Source organism: Misgurnus anguillicaudatus, chromosome 9 (genome assembly GCF_027580225.2).
Source record: "Misgurnus anguillicaudatus chromosome 9, ASM2758022v2, whole genome shotgun sequence".
NCBI classification, from domain to species: Eukaryota; Metazoa; Chordata; class Actinopteri; order Cypriniformes; family Cobitidae; genus Misgurnus; species Misgurnus anguillicaudatus.
In genome coordinates, this window is record NC_073345.2 from 1,823,565 (window position 1) to 1,838,441 (window position 14,877).

Sequence of the window (14,877 nt, forward strand, 5' to 3'; positions counted from 1 at the left end):
CTTTATTGCAGTGTGTCGTGTAGCTGTCCATCAATGTAAACAACGTGTAAAGTAGTTGAACCAAAAAGTGCACGATTAATAAAGTTATTGGCTTCTAAAGCAGGGAGTCGACTCTGAATCGCTGAAACGAGTCGTGATAGGGAGTGAGTCTTCTTCCTGATATTATTTACGTCACACGAACTTATCCACGTCACATGAGATACTAATCTCCGCCTACAGCCTTGCCTGCGGGAGAAACGAAAACTATGACCCGCCCACAGCTAGCTAGCGTGTGAGTGTAAACATCAGCTCACGCTGTTTTCAGCTTTTGTTGTTTTCACTACCACAGGAGACTTTTTCAAGGAGGGATATTCTAAACGTGTCTGGCTGTGAAGAATCAGTGGTTAAAATTTATTTTTAACGGAGGGATTTAGACGTTTGGCAATGAAAGATGGTTCAGTACCCACTTTATTTGGAACAACATGCGTCTCCTAACCACAACCTGTAAGTATGATTATAGCTACATACTTGCTTAAATGAGTGTAAAATGTCTATAGTCGTTTTTATTGCTTGGATTAATGATGAATGATATCGTTGTTTAAACTCTAACTTATATACTGTCAGAGCCACGATAGCAAGCAGTTTTGCTATGACCCGGTTAGTTTAGATAAATGCTTAAATGAGTGTAAAATGTTAGTTTCAATCGTCGTTTGTATTGTTTGGATTAATGATGAATGATGTTGTGTGTTTAAACTGTTAATTTACTGTCAGAGAGTCACGTTAGCAAACGGCTAATGCATGCTTATTTACGGTTTTGCTATGACCCGGTTAGTTTAGATAAATGCTTAAATGAGTGTAAAATGTTAGTTTCAATCGTCGTATTTATTGCTTGGATTAATGATGAATGATGTGTATTGATGTTGACAATGTCTTCTCAGTAAATCATGTTAGCACAAGGTCAATACATGTTGCACTGTTGTTGGTCTGTGCCAACGATCTCTGGTCTGTGAGACTGATCTGTGATCTGTTCATAGTGTGAAAAGACACTCTGTCAGTTGACCAATCAGAGCAGAGTAGGCTACTGAAAGGTGGGGTTTAGGCAGACTGAGTCGTTGAATGGCTTCACACGAATCGTTTGGGGATCTCTGAGAAATGGGGTATTTTTATATTTATATTTTGAGAAAATTACAGTGTTTTTTTGACCTTGCATGCATTTAAACCTGTTGTCCGGGACTTATAAATAGTGATAGGATGCTTAAAATTGTCATCTTATACTGGCTCTTTAACTTGATGTTTATTTGTTGACTTTGAAGGTCTTATCTTTATTTAATGTTTATTGCATATTAAGATCCAACTTTTGATTTTAATTAGTAAATGTATTAGAAAATGTTGAAATTAACATTACATTACTAAATGCTTTAAAGTATACTTAATTGTTAATCAGTTTAACAAATGGTCCATTTAGTTACCATTAACTGGACAGTAAATTAGTAAGATTGTTAAAGTCGCCATAAAATGGAAGAAGAGATTGTCTTATTTTCCCTGTGGTGACATATAGCCTAGTGAAACGGCTCTTGAAATGAAAAAGGTAGGGCTGGACTTGAATTCGCCCATCGATTGGATCGTTTTAAGTTGGGTCATGTTGCTAAATTGCTAATCGCTGCAATGTTTTCCCGGAATTTACGGGTAAGCCCTATGTGTGCATTTAGAACGTATGACGTCAGACCGTGCTGACAGCTTCGATCCAATCATAACGTTTTGATACAGAAGACGCAATTACCCCCGCACTGTTTATTGACGTTACCACACACATGCTGCTTAAAAGTCGAGCACGCCTGAAGTTAACATCCACATTTCTTTACCAAAGTAGTTTAAAACAGCTTATGATCTATTTGCCGACATCCTTAGCACACTCTGTGTGAAGCCTAATGTGCAAACAGTACTGCTTAAGACGCAGGTTTCATTTGATGTCGGCTAATGCAATGTTGTTTGGTTGTTTGACCCAAATTGTCATGTTTATGATGATACTTGCAAAGACGGGAATTTTGACGCATGTGTGTATTTAAGGCTAATACAGCGGCAAAAATACTCACAAGCTCAATGAGAAGCGGATGCACGCTCCTCTCACACAGAAACAGCACGCGCATATAGCACTGTTGTTACTACTACTAGTGTGCGCTCAATATGCACAGACTGCTTAAACTTTGGCAGCAAATATGGTGACTATTATAGTCAGACTATAAATTGTAAAATATAACCCGCCAAACTGGCTAGTGATTTGACATCATTACCACAATAGCTGGACATGATTTTCATAATTTCATTTCGCTCACCCCTCATTTTCAAAAACTCATCAGATCTAGACGAATCACAAGAATGACCTATTTTGGATCAAAAACGGCGAATTTCGCCGAAAGGTGACAAGTTTGCACAACTTGTTGGTGTCGCTGATAGGCTATTAACCACGGAACTCACAGTTTACTTCTACAACACTGCTATTAAATCCGACTCATTCAGGTCCTGTTAGCACCGTATATATTTTTAAACTATGCTAGATGAAGTTAAAACATGGAGACACAATGTTACCTTTTACAAACTTTCAATGGCCTTAAATTTGGTAGTTTCTTTTTACTACCTTTTACTACCATGCAGACTTTTAGTACCCTGGATAGGAATACCAGTATTTTTATGACCTTGTGGAAACATTTTGAGGTCCCCATAAGGAAACAAGCTTATAAATCAAACAGAATTATGTTTTTGAAAATGTGAAGTAACAGAAAGTTTTCTGTGATGGTTGGGGTTAGGGTTAGAATATACAGTTTGTACAGTATAAAAACTAGGCATGCACCGATAGGATTTTTTTGGGCCGATGCCGATACCGATTTAAACAGACAACTGCTGGCCGATACCGATGCCGATATTAAACACTTGTATACAATACTATACAGTTGGTCTATTAGCTAGTTTATTTCTGCATCAAATTATTTTGACTGAACATGGATTGGATCTAATTAACATTCAACTGACCAACATAATAAGAGAGGCACAAATTAAGCTAAAACAAATATAAGACGACAACATGACAACCTTCAAAGGTGGTTTTTGCTATTCAGCATTTATTTTATTAACAACATCAACTCATTTTTGACATATAATGGATTTCTTTAATAAACATAAATAATGCCGGTGCTATTGCAACTTCAAAAAAAGTTGGACTTCTTTTCCCCCACTAAAGTGCAGTCTGTTTCTTTTATTGTCCAAGACATTTGAGCCAGCTCAACAAAGGTTTTCTGTCGGTGCTTAAGTGTAGTGCACACCAGAACATTAAATCATTTTAATTGAACAACAGACATGAAACTCATTGCCTTTATGTGGCTAATTAAAAAACAATCGGTATCAGCCTTTCTCGTGCTATTACCGATATGTCGATGGTTTCTAATTCATCAAATATCGGCCGATAAATATCGGCGGCCGATACATCGGTGCATCACTAATAAAAACCATTACGTCTATGGAATGTCCCCACAAAACATGGAAACCAGAGTTAGTATTGAGGAGAGAGCATCTCCCTTGTGCACCAGTTAAAAAATTAAATCTGATGCTGCACAAAAACTGAAAATGCATTAAAGCCAATGTTTTTTACTAATCTTTGACATGCTCAAGACTGTGAAAAATGTTTTTAAAAATCCTGTCCACAATCACTTTTTATATTGAAAATCTGTAATTTTGTGTGTTTTTTGCCCCAAATCAGTGACATCACTAATTAACTTGGCAATTAAAGATTTTAAATCATGAAATTTTTGTAAACATTTGGTAGTTTTTTTTATCAGTGCTGAGGTTGATTAACAGATTGATCCAAATATTTATCTAATCCATTATAATTAGATCCATTATAACAGTTTAATTTAGTGGATTTTTTCATCCACAAACAACTCAATTAGGGTAGTAAATTTGTCTGCAGTGTATTGTTGAGTTTTTGAAAAAAATTCCCAAAATACCAAAAATCATTCCATTTGCTGAAACACATTGTGGCTAAATTAAAGGGGCGGTGAATTTGTCAATTTTATTGTTTTATTCTGTTGTCTGATGTCTACTTATGATGTTTGCGTGGTTTTTACATTCAAAAACATCAAAAGCAATAAGTAATAGGCTATTTTCTAACATGGATTAGTGGCTCTCTGGAGAAATGGTTCGTTTGAAGGGGCGGGGCGCATTGAAGACCTGGACGTAAACACCCACTGCTATGATTGGACAGCTTCATTCCCCGTCATTACATGTGGGGAAATGTTTTAAAAACATTAATGTGTAAAAATAGCAGCCGAACACATCGATGTTTGACCCACAAAAGATTCTTGGTGCTAAGGATATAAATGACAATACATATAGTAAAGTATAAACTTTAAACTTGACGTGACTAAATTAACGTAAACAACACAGTAAGCACGCATCAGAATCTAAACCGCAGCTGATAAGTCCTTATCACTAACTATGTATATTTCTATTGTGCTTGTGAGGTTGCTCCTAGATACACGTAACGTTACATACCACAGATATATGATAAAAAAGCTTTGTTGAGTGTTGGACCGTTCAAACGCAACTTTAAAAATTACCGTATACAACACAGTAAGCGGGCCTCAGAATGTAAATGCGGGTGATAAGTCCTTCCTTATCACTAACTTTGTATATTTCTACCGTTATATTACAGTCGTATTGTTAAGTGTTGTACCTTTATTATTCGTTTAATGTTTTTAGTAAATTAAAACAGTCAAACATACATGTTTAGACACGGATGTTACAACAGGACATATCAAGCGATCTCTTCTAACAAAGCAATAGTGAAACGCAGTAACTTAAATAAAGTAAAATGTTTTACTTACTGTGTATACTGCTGTGTCATTTTTGTCAGATCCAATATTAGTGGTGCACAGTCACAGTCACAATCACAGTCTCTCTGCAAATCCAGCATCGACTTGCTTCTTTACAAATGAATCCGCAGTACACAGAGTAAACAAACACTCCCCACGCGAGCAGTAACTTCTTCAAAAACAAACTTTAATCAGGCATTCCAAATGTTATGTTCTGAGCCTCCGTTATCCAGCGTCTGTGTTCTTCCCATAGACGGTTCTTCCACAACCGAAAACTCAGTTTCCATGTTTACTCTATCATAACAGATCACCGCGTCAAAATAAAAGTCCCTCAGGAAAAATGTATTTAAAAGTCATTTTGGTTACAGTTGGCAATCTTTAAAGACATGTTTACTGATTGTTGAGACACATTTCTGACATTGCCAGAAAAGAATAGCAGGCTATCTTTGATCGCAATACCATAACAATGCCCAGGGTCCCCACACCTTAGTTAACTTCAAATTCAAGGACCTTTCAAGGACTTTTCAGGTCCAATACCCTCAAATTCAAGGACTAAAAGTGGGGACACATTTTAAAAGAGCGCAAGGTTACATCGTGTTACCTTTTAAGATAGGGGTGGGACAAAAAAACGATTCTTAGATGAATCGCGATTCGGACGTGGGCCGATTCTGAATCGATTCACAAATGTCAAGAATCGATTCTTATGTTATTTTACAAAATAATAACGCGACGTTATCAGAACCAAAAGGCGGAACTCAACAGGGGGAGCGCGGTGATGCACACGGACAACTTAAGAGAGCGCGCACAGCACGAGCGCATAGCGGAGCCTCTTTGGCGGAGCTTACAAGAGCAGAAGAGAAAGAAAACTTTAAATGCTTGTAGGACTATACTGCATATATCTCGATTCTTTTTGAGGAGTTTTTAAAAAATCCTTGAGTACATGTCGAGTACTCCTTAAAATAGCGGAGATGCGGTTTAGTGAAACAAACTAAACAATTACAACAGTATCAGAAGCATACAAATCAGCGCTACGCTGCCTCTCTCTCCCTCTCTCGTTTGCTCGCTCACACACAGACACCGTGCGCGTGGATCAACTCCTGCGTGAGACAAGAATGCGCATCCTTGTTAATTGTGGAAGTTAAAAACGACTGAGCTGCAGTGGCCTGGCAAAACACATTTGAGACATAAGGCGCAGCAACTCAAAACGACCTGCGTGTTTCACAATTAAAAGACCATAATGACAATTTCACGTGTGGAGCAGCAGTTATGTGCGATCTACCGGCATTGCCTTTGCGATCGACGTATTGGACACCCATGCCCTAAACCATCCGCTGACTGTTTAGATATAACATGAATATACTTCTGTAAAAATATGCACATAGTTTGTTATTCAGTCGCTGGGTGAGCTGCATTATATAAATACAGTAATACTGCCAATCACTGTGTATAATGATGATGATTAGACGCTTAACGTTAGTCAGTTCGTGGAAGTTAATTCCGGTTAACATATAGAATTAATATGTCACGTTTAATTACTATTTTTACTGGTTTTAATGTCTTACAACAGAAACAGGACATATATGTATATAAGAATGACATTATCTCTTAGTTGCATTAAAGTACAGTATATGACAGTTTAGAGACTAGTAGCAAAAGCGCAAACATTAACCTGGCTTTGATAGCAAATGTGACGTACTGACGTAACAGATATGCAAATTAGTACGTCAAGAATCGATTCTGAATTGAATCGGGACCCTAAGAATCGATTCTGAATCGATTCATGAGGGTCCAAGCGATTCCCACCCCTATTTTAAGATACATTGTTACAGTTTCCTTTCGAGGGAACTTGCACTGCGTCACTGCGGTGACACTTTGGGGACGCCTCCAGGGGTAAGTGCGTCTGAATGTGTATATCAAATTCAACCAATGGTGAGGCTTAAAGAAAAAGACAGGGAGCCAGGAAGTATATCGCTATCTGAAATATTGCCAAAGACGGCTTTACAGGGACGCAGGAGTATGGCAAGGGAGATACAGCGTCTCGTTCCCTTCTCAGGGAACAACAGTTACATGCATAACCCGAGACGTTTTCATGTGTCAAACACAACTATGCAAAAAAGCATTTTGGTATGAATCAACATTTACATACAGAAGATATAAGCATTTAAAGCGAACAATTTGGCAAATGTGCCTAAAAAGTCTACAATTTTTATGATATTGTCCTACACTAAACAAAGAGTAATATGGATTTTTTTCAAGAAAACTTCTTGCATAAAATAGATTCAAGCACTATTAATGACCTGTATCTATGTATGTATATTTTCAAAAACGTCCCAGGGCCTTGAATCCCCCCCCAGATTCACAAACTTTCAAGGATTTCAAGGACCCGTGGGAACCCTGAATGCCCATCTCAGAATCTCTTCCTGTATGATGAAGGACCACCGTTTACGAGCTACGATCACAGAAATCATCATGAATGTTTCACAATGGCCATTTTTTGTCTGGGGCAGCCGAAAATGGTGTGGTGTCAACTCGACTGAAATCAAGACTGGTCTTAGATTTGAGGTGTTGAACTACCTCTACTCTAATGACCATGATACTACACAAAACAATCTGCTAAAAAAAGCTACAGCAGGCAGCATAAATCTCTCAAATCCCCCTCGGTAGAAGCATTTCTTGCTCTATTTTTAAGAGCATTTTTACTTTCTAAAAGCCTTTAAAACATGCTCCTTTTCACCATCTCACAGGTGTGACAGGGGAAATGATTTCAATATTTTTGTCTTAAGCCGCCTTTCCACTGCACATGACAAACAACGGCCGATAAGCCAGAAGTCATTCATTTCTAGGGATGCTCCGATCGATCGGCCGCAGATCGGTATCGGCCGATAACGGCATTAAATGACTCGATCGGTCCTCGTTAAATTTGCCGATCTCGTGAACCGATCTTTCTGTTTACTTTTGTCTGTCATGATATGGCTCCTCAATGCGGCTGCACGTAGAGACCATTTTTACGCAGTGAGAGCATTTTTATAACCCGTGGCTGATGAGCGACGTGTAGATTTGCATTTCTCTCTTTGCCTTTACAGAGATATGTGTATTTTCTATGAGGACGCGGTCCGGTCCTAACATCGCGACCCGTCTTCACATCCCCATCAAACAGCGTATACAACACATATCTATCGCGGACAATTGCATCCTCATGTCAAAAGTTTATTATTTGCATGCGTTTTAAAGTTTTGAGCGTTTAAACTTTAATTTTCCTCACAGCTGCTCTCGTCTGCATACACCCGCCGCGCGCACACACAGCAGCCTGTCATCAGTGCACGTGAACAGAGCGATCAAAGCTACAGTAACCTAATTCATCTCTCAATAAAATCACTCTCTGCTCTTCACTAAAGAACTGTTGTACTTCATACGAATGCGTGTATATTTAATTCATACAGTAAAGACTGTTAACTGTTTTATTCTCATTAGTTTTTACAGACATAAGCCTTTTTAAAGGCATATTAAATTTCTCTTTGCAGAAGAAATATTTGTTGTGCTAATTTATTTGATTCTCTATTAAAACAATAATATCCCTAATTACTGCAAGTAATATAACAAAGGCAACATCTGTGGTTTTACTTTCTCTAGAAAAAATGTTAAAAGTTACAGTCATCAAAGAGCTTGCATATCAGCTTGAAAAATCGGTTTCGGCATTGGTATCGGCCGATCACGAAGACAACAAATCGGTGATCGGTATCGGCCTGCAAAAATCCTGATCGGAGCATCCCTATTCATTTCCTATGGAGAGTCGCAAAGGGGCTGCGTGAGCTGCCGACCATCTGCGTATGCGTAAATATCGGATCCGTTTTGACAGTTGGATCCGTTAAAAAATTTGAACTTGTGCGACTAAACCGCATGCGATATGCTGACCGGAAGTGATGCATTTCATTGTATTCCAATCATAAACCGTGTGTTTGGTGAAAATTATTAATCCTTTTTGTTTAACTTTATAAGTAACATTTGAATCCTTAAAAAAAACTTTTGATTACTGATAATAAATAGATTAGCAATTTAATTTGTGTATGATATTATTTTAATCTTGTCTTCATATGTTCTCTCCAAAAAATATTGGCAATATTTGTCAGCTGTTTATTGTTTCATCTTGCGCTGGAATGAGCTTCTCTCCCATATACGATTAAACTGAAACTTCATTACGACAGCCACTAGGGGGAGAACTCCGACTGTCGTTTCCGTATGTCGTGTGCAGTGGAAAGGCGGCTTCAGTCTCTCAGTGGACAAGCACTACTCCGCTTTAAAATAAAAAATACTGCATGAGTCATTTATCTGGAGGAGAATAATATTCATCTGTACTATTTGAGATGTCACTATGGCCTGAGCTATTAGAGGCTGACAGATGCAGTCGGTGCATCAGGACCACATTTGTGTGTTTGGGGTTTAAGTTACATTTCAAACAGAAGCACACACAGCAGTGATTGATTTCCTATGCAGAAGAAAGAACGAAGCAATAGCATGTCCAGCATTTCCGTCTAGATAATGTTCACGACACACATATACTAGTAGGAAGTCTTGTGTTGTGCGAGGTCATGGCCGGGTAGTTGAGAGGGTAACATCAGAGAGAGGAACTCCCACAGGCAGTAGTTCATTCATGAATAACTGCCCCAGTCTTCCCCCATGTGGGAAATCCACTCGTATAACAACACAACCATGTGACTGCCTTACCTCCTTCTACACCAATCACATGCTAAAAGCCACAGAATCATGCTTCATGTGGATTTGTCAGATTAACATATCAACATATACATTCATAAACAGGTCTAGTGCCAAGTCTTTCATAGTTCATATGCTTTCATAAGTTTCCAAACACAAAGTAATTCTCCTGGGTTTCAAGTCATTGCTATCTGATGACCATCCTGGTTAAAGTGAGCGTGAAAAAAGACAGAAGTGTTGGTATCGCTTGGAATTTTTCAATACATTTCATTAAACTTTTTGCAGTTCAATAAACGTGCATCTGTAATGATTATAAAAGACTAAGATCTCTCGTATAATCTATATAGAGGCTTAATATTGATCAGAAAAGTGGTCCTTAACCAATGCTTAATGCAAAAAATAAACTGCAACTCCATGTAATTATACATCATTTGAATAACAAAAAAGCCTATCAACTGCTAAAGGGAGCAATAAATGTTTTTCTGTGCAAATGTATTTTCTGCAGCGAAATAAACAAACCCACCCAAGGTGAGAAAAGATGATTAAACACGACGGTTATTGGGTAGACATTACATGTTTAATGTAACATCCGGATGATTTTGAGAGGATCTGAATGATAAAAGAATGTCCAAAAGTAAATAGTAAAAAATTTACAATAGCAAACAATTGCCGATTTTATTTTACTCATGCGTAAGCCTAGATTCACACAGACAAGGACAACAGAGACCACAGGGGCGTCAATTTGGGTAGGGACATGTCTCTAGCAATAATTTAAACCAAACAATTGATCTTTATGTATATATAACAACTGATGTCAGTCTGTTTCTTGTGATTTTTACTTATTACTTATTTTATTTAACATGTTTTTTCAGGAATAATTTTTTACAAGTGCTTTGTAAAAATAAGCGCTATTATGCATAATGATTAATTGCGACTAATCGTTTGCAGAGTAAAAGTTTTTGTTTACATCATATATGTCTGTGTACTACTGTGTATATTAATTGTGAATATAACAATAAATACACACACATGTATAATAAAAAAATTACATATTATAGATTAAATATGTATATATAATATACATTATATATTAATATAAAAATGTATATACACATGTAAATTCTTCTTAAATATCTACATGTGTGTGTATTTATTTATACATAATTATTAAACACACCACACACACGTATATGATGTAAACAAAAACTTTTATTTTGCAAACGATTAGTCGCGATTAATTGTTATGAGTCCCTATTCGCATACTATCCATCCAAAAGAGTATGCGAAACTAGAATTAGTACGTCCCAAATCGTAGTATGTTAAAATGAGTATCCCAAAGATTCCCGGATGGTCTACTATTTCCGGTCAGAATTCGAAGTGCAGATCAATGCACACTCTAACGGCTAATATTGCCCACAACCCATTGCGTGCGCGAGGGAGGAGCTTAACCACACTGACTTATTTGTAGTAATACTGTGGCTGTACAAATGTTACCTTTATTAGTCCAACCAAAGAAACATGGTTACTACACTTTTACTATAATAAAAGCATGGTTCAATTTCGTCGGGTATTTTTGAGTTATATACATAAGTATAAAATACGTTAAACAATAGTTTATACTATAAACTTGAAATATTTTGACTTTAAAATAAGTAGCTTTCGTTACACACATTGCACATGAACGTCAGAACCAACCGCCTCACAAACGACCTGCGTTTGGTTCTACAACGATGCCCTGCTTCACTTCTCAACTTGGTAGAACACATTGTAAAATGTATTGTGAAAAAAAAAACGATGAGAAAAAAAGATGGGAATAGTAAATTAAGTTATATTGGACATAAGTTATAAGAATGAATTAAATATTGTTAACAGTCGTGGTGTGCGTAACTAGGCAACCAGGTTTTCGTTCACGTTGCATGACGTCATCGAAGTATGTCCCAGAACGTGCATACTCTTTTACTACACACTCAAAAGTATATACGTTTTCCTCACAAAAACAGTACATACTTTTAGGTCGTAGTATAAGTAGGCGAATTGGGACTCAGCACTAGTTTCATGCAAAATATACAGGACACGTTGTTACACATAATGATTTAGGGACAGTGTTTTCCATGGAAATCCCATATTACAGTTTTTCTAAATTGCTAAAACACATTTCTCGACTCGAACCCAGCAATAATTTTCTTAAAACCTTAAAAACATATCCAAATGTTCAAACTAAATTCACAGAACCCCTGACTCTTCTAGCAAAATCAAACAATCCATCATTCAAAACCATTTCACCTGTACTCAAAATTAAACCAAGCTTCCAAATCATTTACACATGAGTCAAAAATATAAACATTATGATATGTTGATAACGGTGTTGTAATTTTGCCTGCCTGTTTTTAGCACAAGTGCATTGCAGTGTGAAAAGTTTGTGTTAAGAGTTTTGAAAAAGAGTGCATGAGTTTTCCAAACAAGAGTGAATGATTTGACAAATGGGTTTACTGGGAATTTGGTTCAGAGAATGGGGTTTAGTGTTTTAGCAATTCAGAAAAACTAACCTGAAGAGTTGCAAACTTGTAACAGTAGTGTATGTAGTTTAAACAGACCACTCAGAAAATAAGAAAGTGAACAATAAAAGAATTGCTACCTACAGTAACTAATATTGTTATTATTAGCAATTATTTTTTTGTGTTATACTGGTGTGCTGCAGTAGATTGGAAAGAAATCTGATGGTTCAGTATTTTACTCGCCCAATCAGAATTTTCACTGACATCACAAAAAATAAAATATAAAACACAAATAAAACAGGCCTATTCTATATTTGTTGTTTTTGACATGTGTAATCTATAAATATGACACCTAATAAATATGACACCTAAGATTAATATAAGGACATTATTTGCGTCCCCACCAATGTCAAAATCCAAACTACGCCCATATGGAGGTAATGTAAATCAAACCGTGGGTCACGCTTTACAGCTCATCACAAGCAGGCTATGAAAGTAAACAACAGCTACGCCCCCTGGTGTGTCGTCACGTCGCTGTGTGCCGTGAGCAGAAGAGGGGGGCGTGGCTCACGACCCGCAGGGCTTGTTTATTAATCTGACCATGGATGCATGCTAGTTCATTCAATGTTTATAATGTGTTAGCAAAAGAAGCGTTGATTCAAGCTTATATGATCTGGGTTAGAGCTGTACAATGCAATCGATGCTCTTCACTTTCATATAACTTTATCAATGTATTTGTTGAGTAAAAGCTTACGCCACTTTCGTCTTTCCTACCAGAGACTTTACCAAAATAACATTACAGAATGTCAAAAACAGAACTGACGTATCAAAATAAGAAATCATATCGTTTCCGCGTACAATCTCACTGAATATGGCTATATTACCTCATCCAAATTATTCTAAACTTGTTTTGAGACGAGACAGCATGAATAAAACACACCCAACAGACACCAAACACTACATGAAGACATCCTGAGGTAGTGTGTTGCTATGTGTTTAGAAAAGATGGCACAGTTTTTCGCTTTACCTTATTTGTGGTTTGCTCGAGAGGGCGTGATATCCTCACTGCACATCGACGGACAGAAATCAGCGGATCATTTGAGGCCAAGCACATGTAGCTCTCACTTCAGCAGACTGTGTGACAGCACGGCGGATGATTCCCCTCCACAGCCCGAATAAAAGTTACTGTCGTCCAATCTTAGTCCACAGCAGCTCCGATACGACAGCACACTAACGTACGGCTCTTTCAACGATGCTCTCCTACGCACTTATCCGCCGAGTTTCTAAAATCGTCTTTTTCGCACTTATGGCAACGATTATCTGGTGGAAAATTGCAAGCATTTCCTCAGAATCTTGCAAAGTGAAGCGCAGCGACTGCTCGACTGACGTGACAAGACATCGATTTAACGTGTCAAACAGTTTTGAATTGCGATAAGCGTCTAGATTCAGTTTGATATCCGTCAAGGGAGGCGCTTACAATGTTTTATTTTCCCACGAACAGAGGATTGTTTTCTGCGTGCACAGGACATGCGAAGGTGAGGGAGATCTCACGCTACAGCAACATAAGCTCACTCTTACTGTATAACTCTTTTGGCGCCATATTAATGACGTACCAAAAATTTCCGTTACCAGCGAGCTGCGAAAGCCCCGTTTTAGGTCGTGAGCATTGCCTACGGTGAAGAAAAACGCGGCGAAAGTCTTTTGCGTTACCTGTCAAGTTTTAAAATGTCCATCAAGAAGCGAGCTTGAAGAAGAAAGTCAGCAGCTCTCCTCAAATGAGCGAACGGGGCGGTTCACAAAAAAAATCATCGACCATTTTACAGTATAAGCCCGGTGGGGGGAGCCAAGAACAAACACGAAAGAGGAAACGCTGCTTGACACGACAAATATGACAAGTTCAGTTTCACTGAGCAACTCGATGCAACAGCATAATAATCGAAACAACTACCGGACTGCGATGGAGATGAGATGTCTTAACACTTCACCACACACATCTGACAATTACAAATGGGCATCAATCCCTGTTTTTTGTACTTAAGTTTCTAGATTGTTATAGAACATTGAACAGCATTTCTGCATTAGGCTATACCATATGTATGTATAATGTAAAAAAACCTGTGTTTGCTTGTGTGCTGCGATAACTAATGTTACATTAAAATGAGAAAGGTACGTAGCATCAAAGCCATTATAGGCGTTTTCAAAAGATATAAGATCATACAAGCCCACTTAACAACTGATGTAATTTTCTAAAATGTCAAGTGAAGGGGAAAATGCGCTGTTACCATTCTGTAATAAAAACAAAAGCCATGTCGTAATGTTTGGATTAATATAGTAGCATATCCATTAAAAGGGGAGTGTTTCATTTAGTGTCACTGGCTATTCATAAACTTTATAATGTAGTCATTCAAAGGCTGCTGCATATGACAACTTCCTCAATTATATAATGTCATGAGTCAAATTAAACTTCACATTGTTGTTGTTGTTGTTGTTGTTGTTGTTATTGTAAATTTTGTCAATGTCAAAGGAGACAGATGATGCTTTGTGCCAATTAAATTTATATTGTACTTTATAAATAGGCTATGTACTTTAATAAATTTAGTGAACAGCTTTGGAAATGTTCAGGTACTCTGAGAGTTGAAAGTAGCTCCACCAAGACCATAAATCTTAAACAAACGTGATATATACAGTGCCTTCCATAACTATTAGGACAATAATGACAAAATTGCTCTGTTTGCTTTGGACTCAAGAAAGGTGAATATGAGACAAATGTACAGAATGTTACATTTAATTTGATCACCTGTTTTAAACATACACAGTTTTCCAACTCA

General features: G+C 37.5%; 1 protein-coding gene across 2 annotated transcripts in view; it reads right to left on the reverse strand.

Moving 5' to 3' along the window:
* The window catches only part of jade2 (jade family PHD finger 2), a 77,989-nt gene extending 64,001 nt beyond the window's left edge, over window positions 1–13,988 (reverse strand). The window contains exon 1 of one of the 2 annotated variants that reach the window (XM_073871019.1): window positions 13,760–13,988. Coding sequence is in view for 1 of the 2 variants with exons in the window: in XM_073871018.1 (XP_073727119.1) it covers window positions 13,077–13,163 (87 nt within the window). In the remaining variant the exon portion in view is untranslated. Of the gene's footprint in view, window positions 1–13,076 lie in introns of both variants that reach the window. The other variant, XM_073871018.1, reaches the window with a different exon arrangement.
* Between the last annotated feature and the right edge of the window lie 889 nt (window positions 13,989–14,877).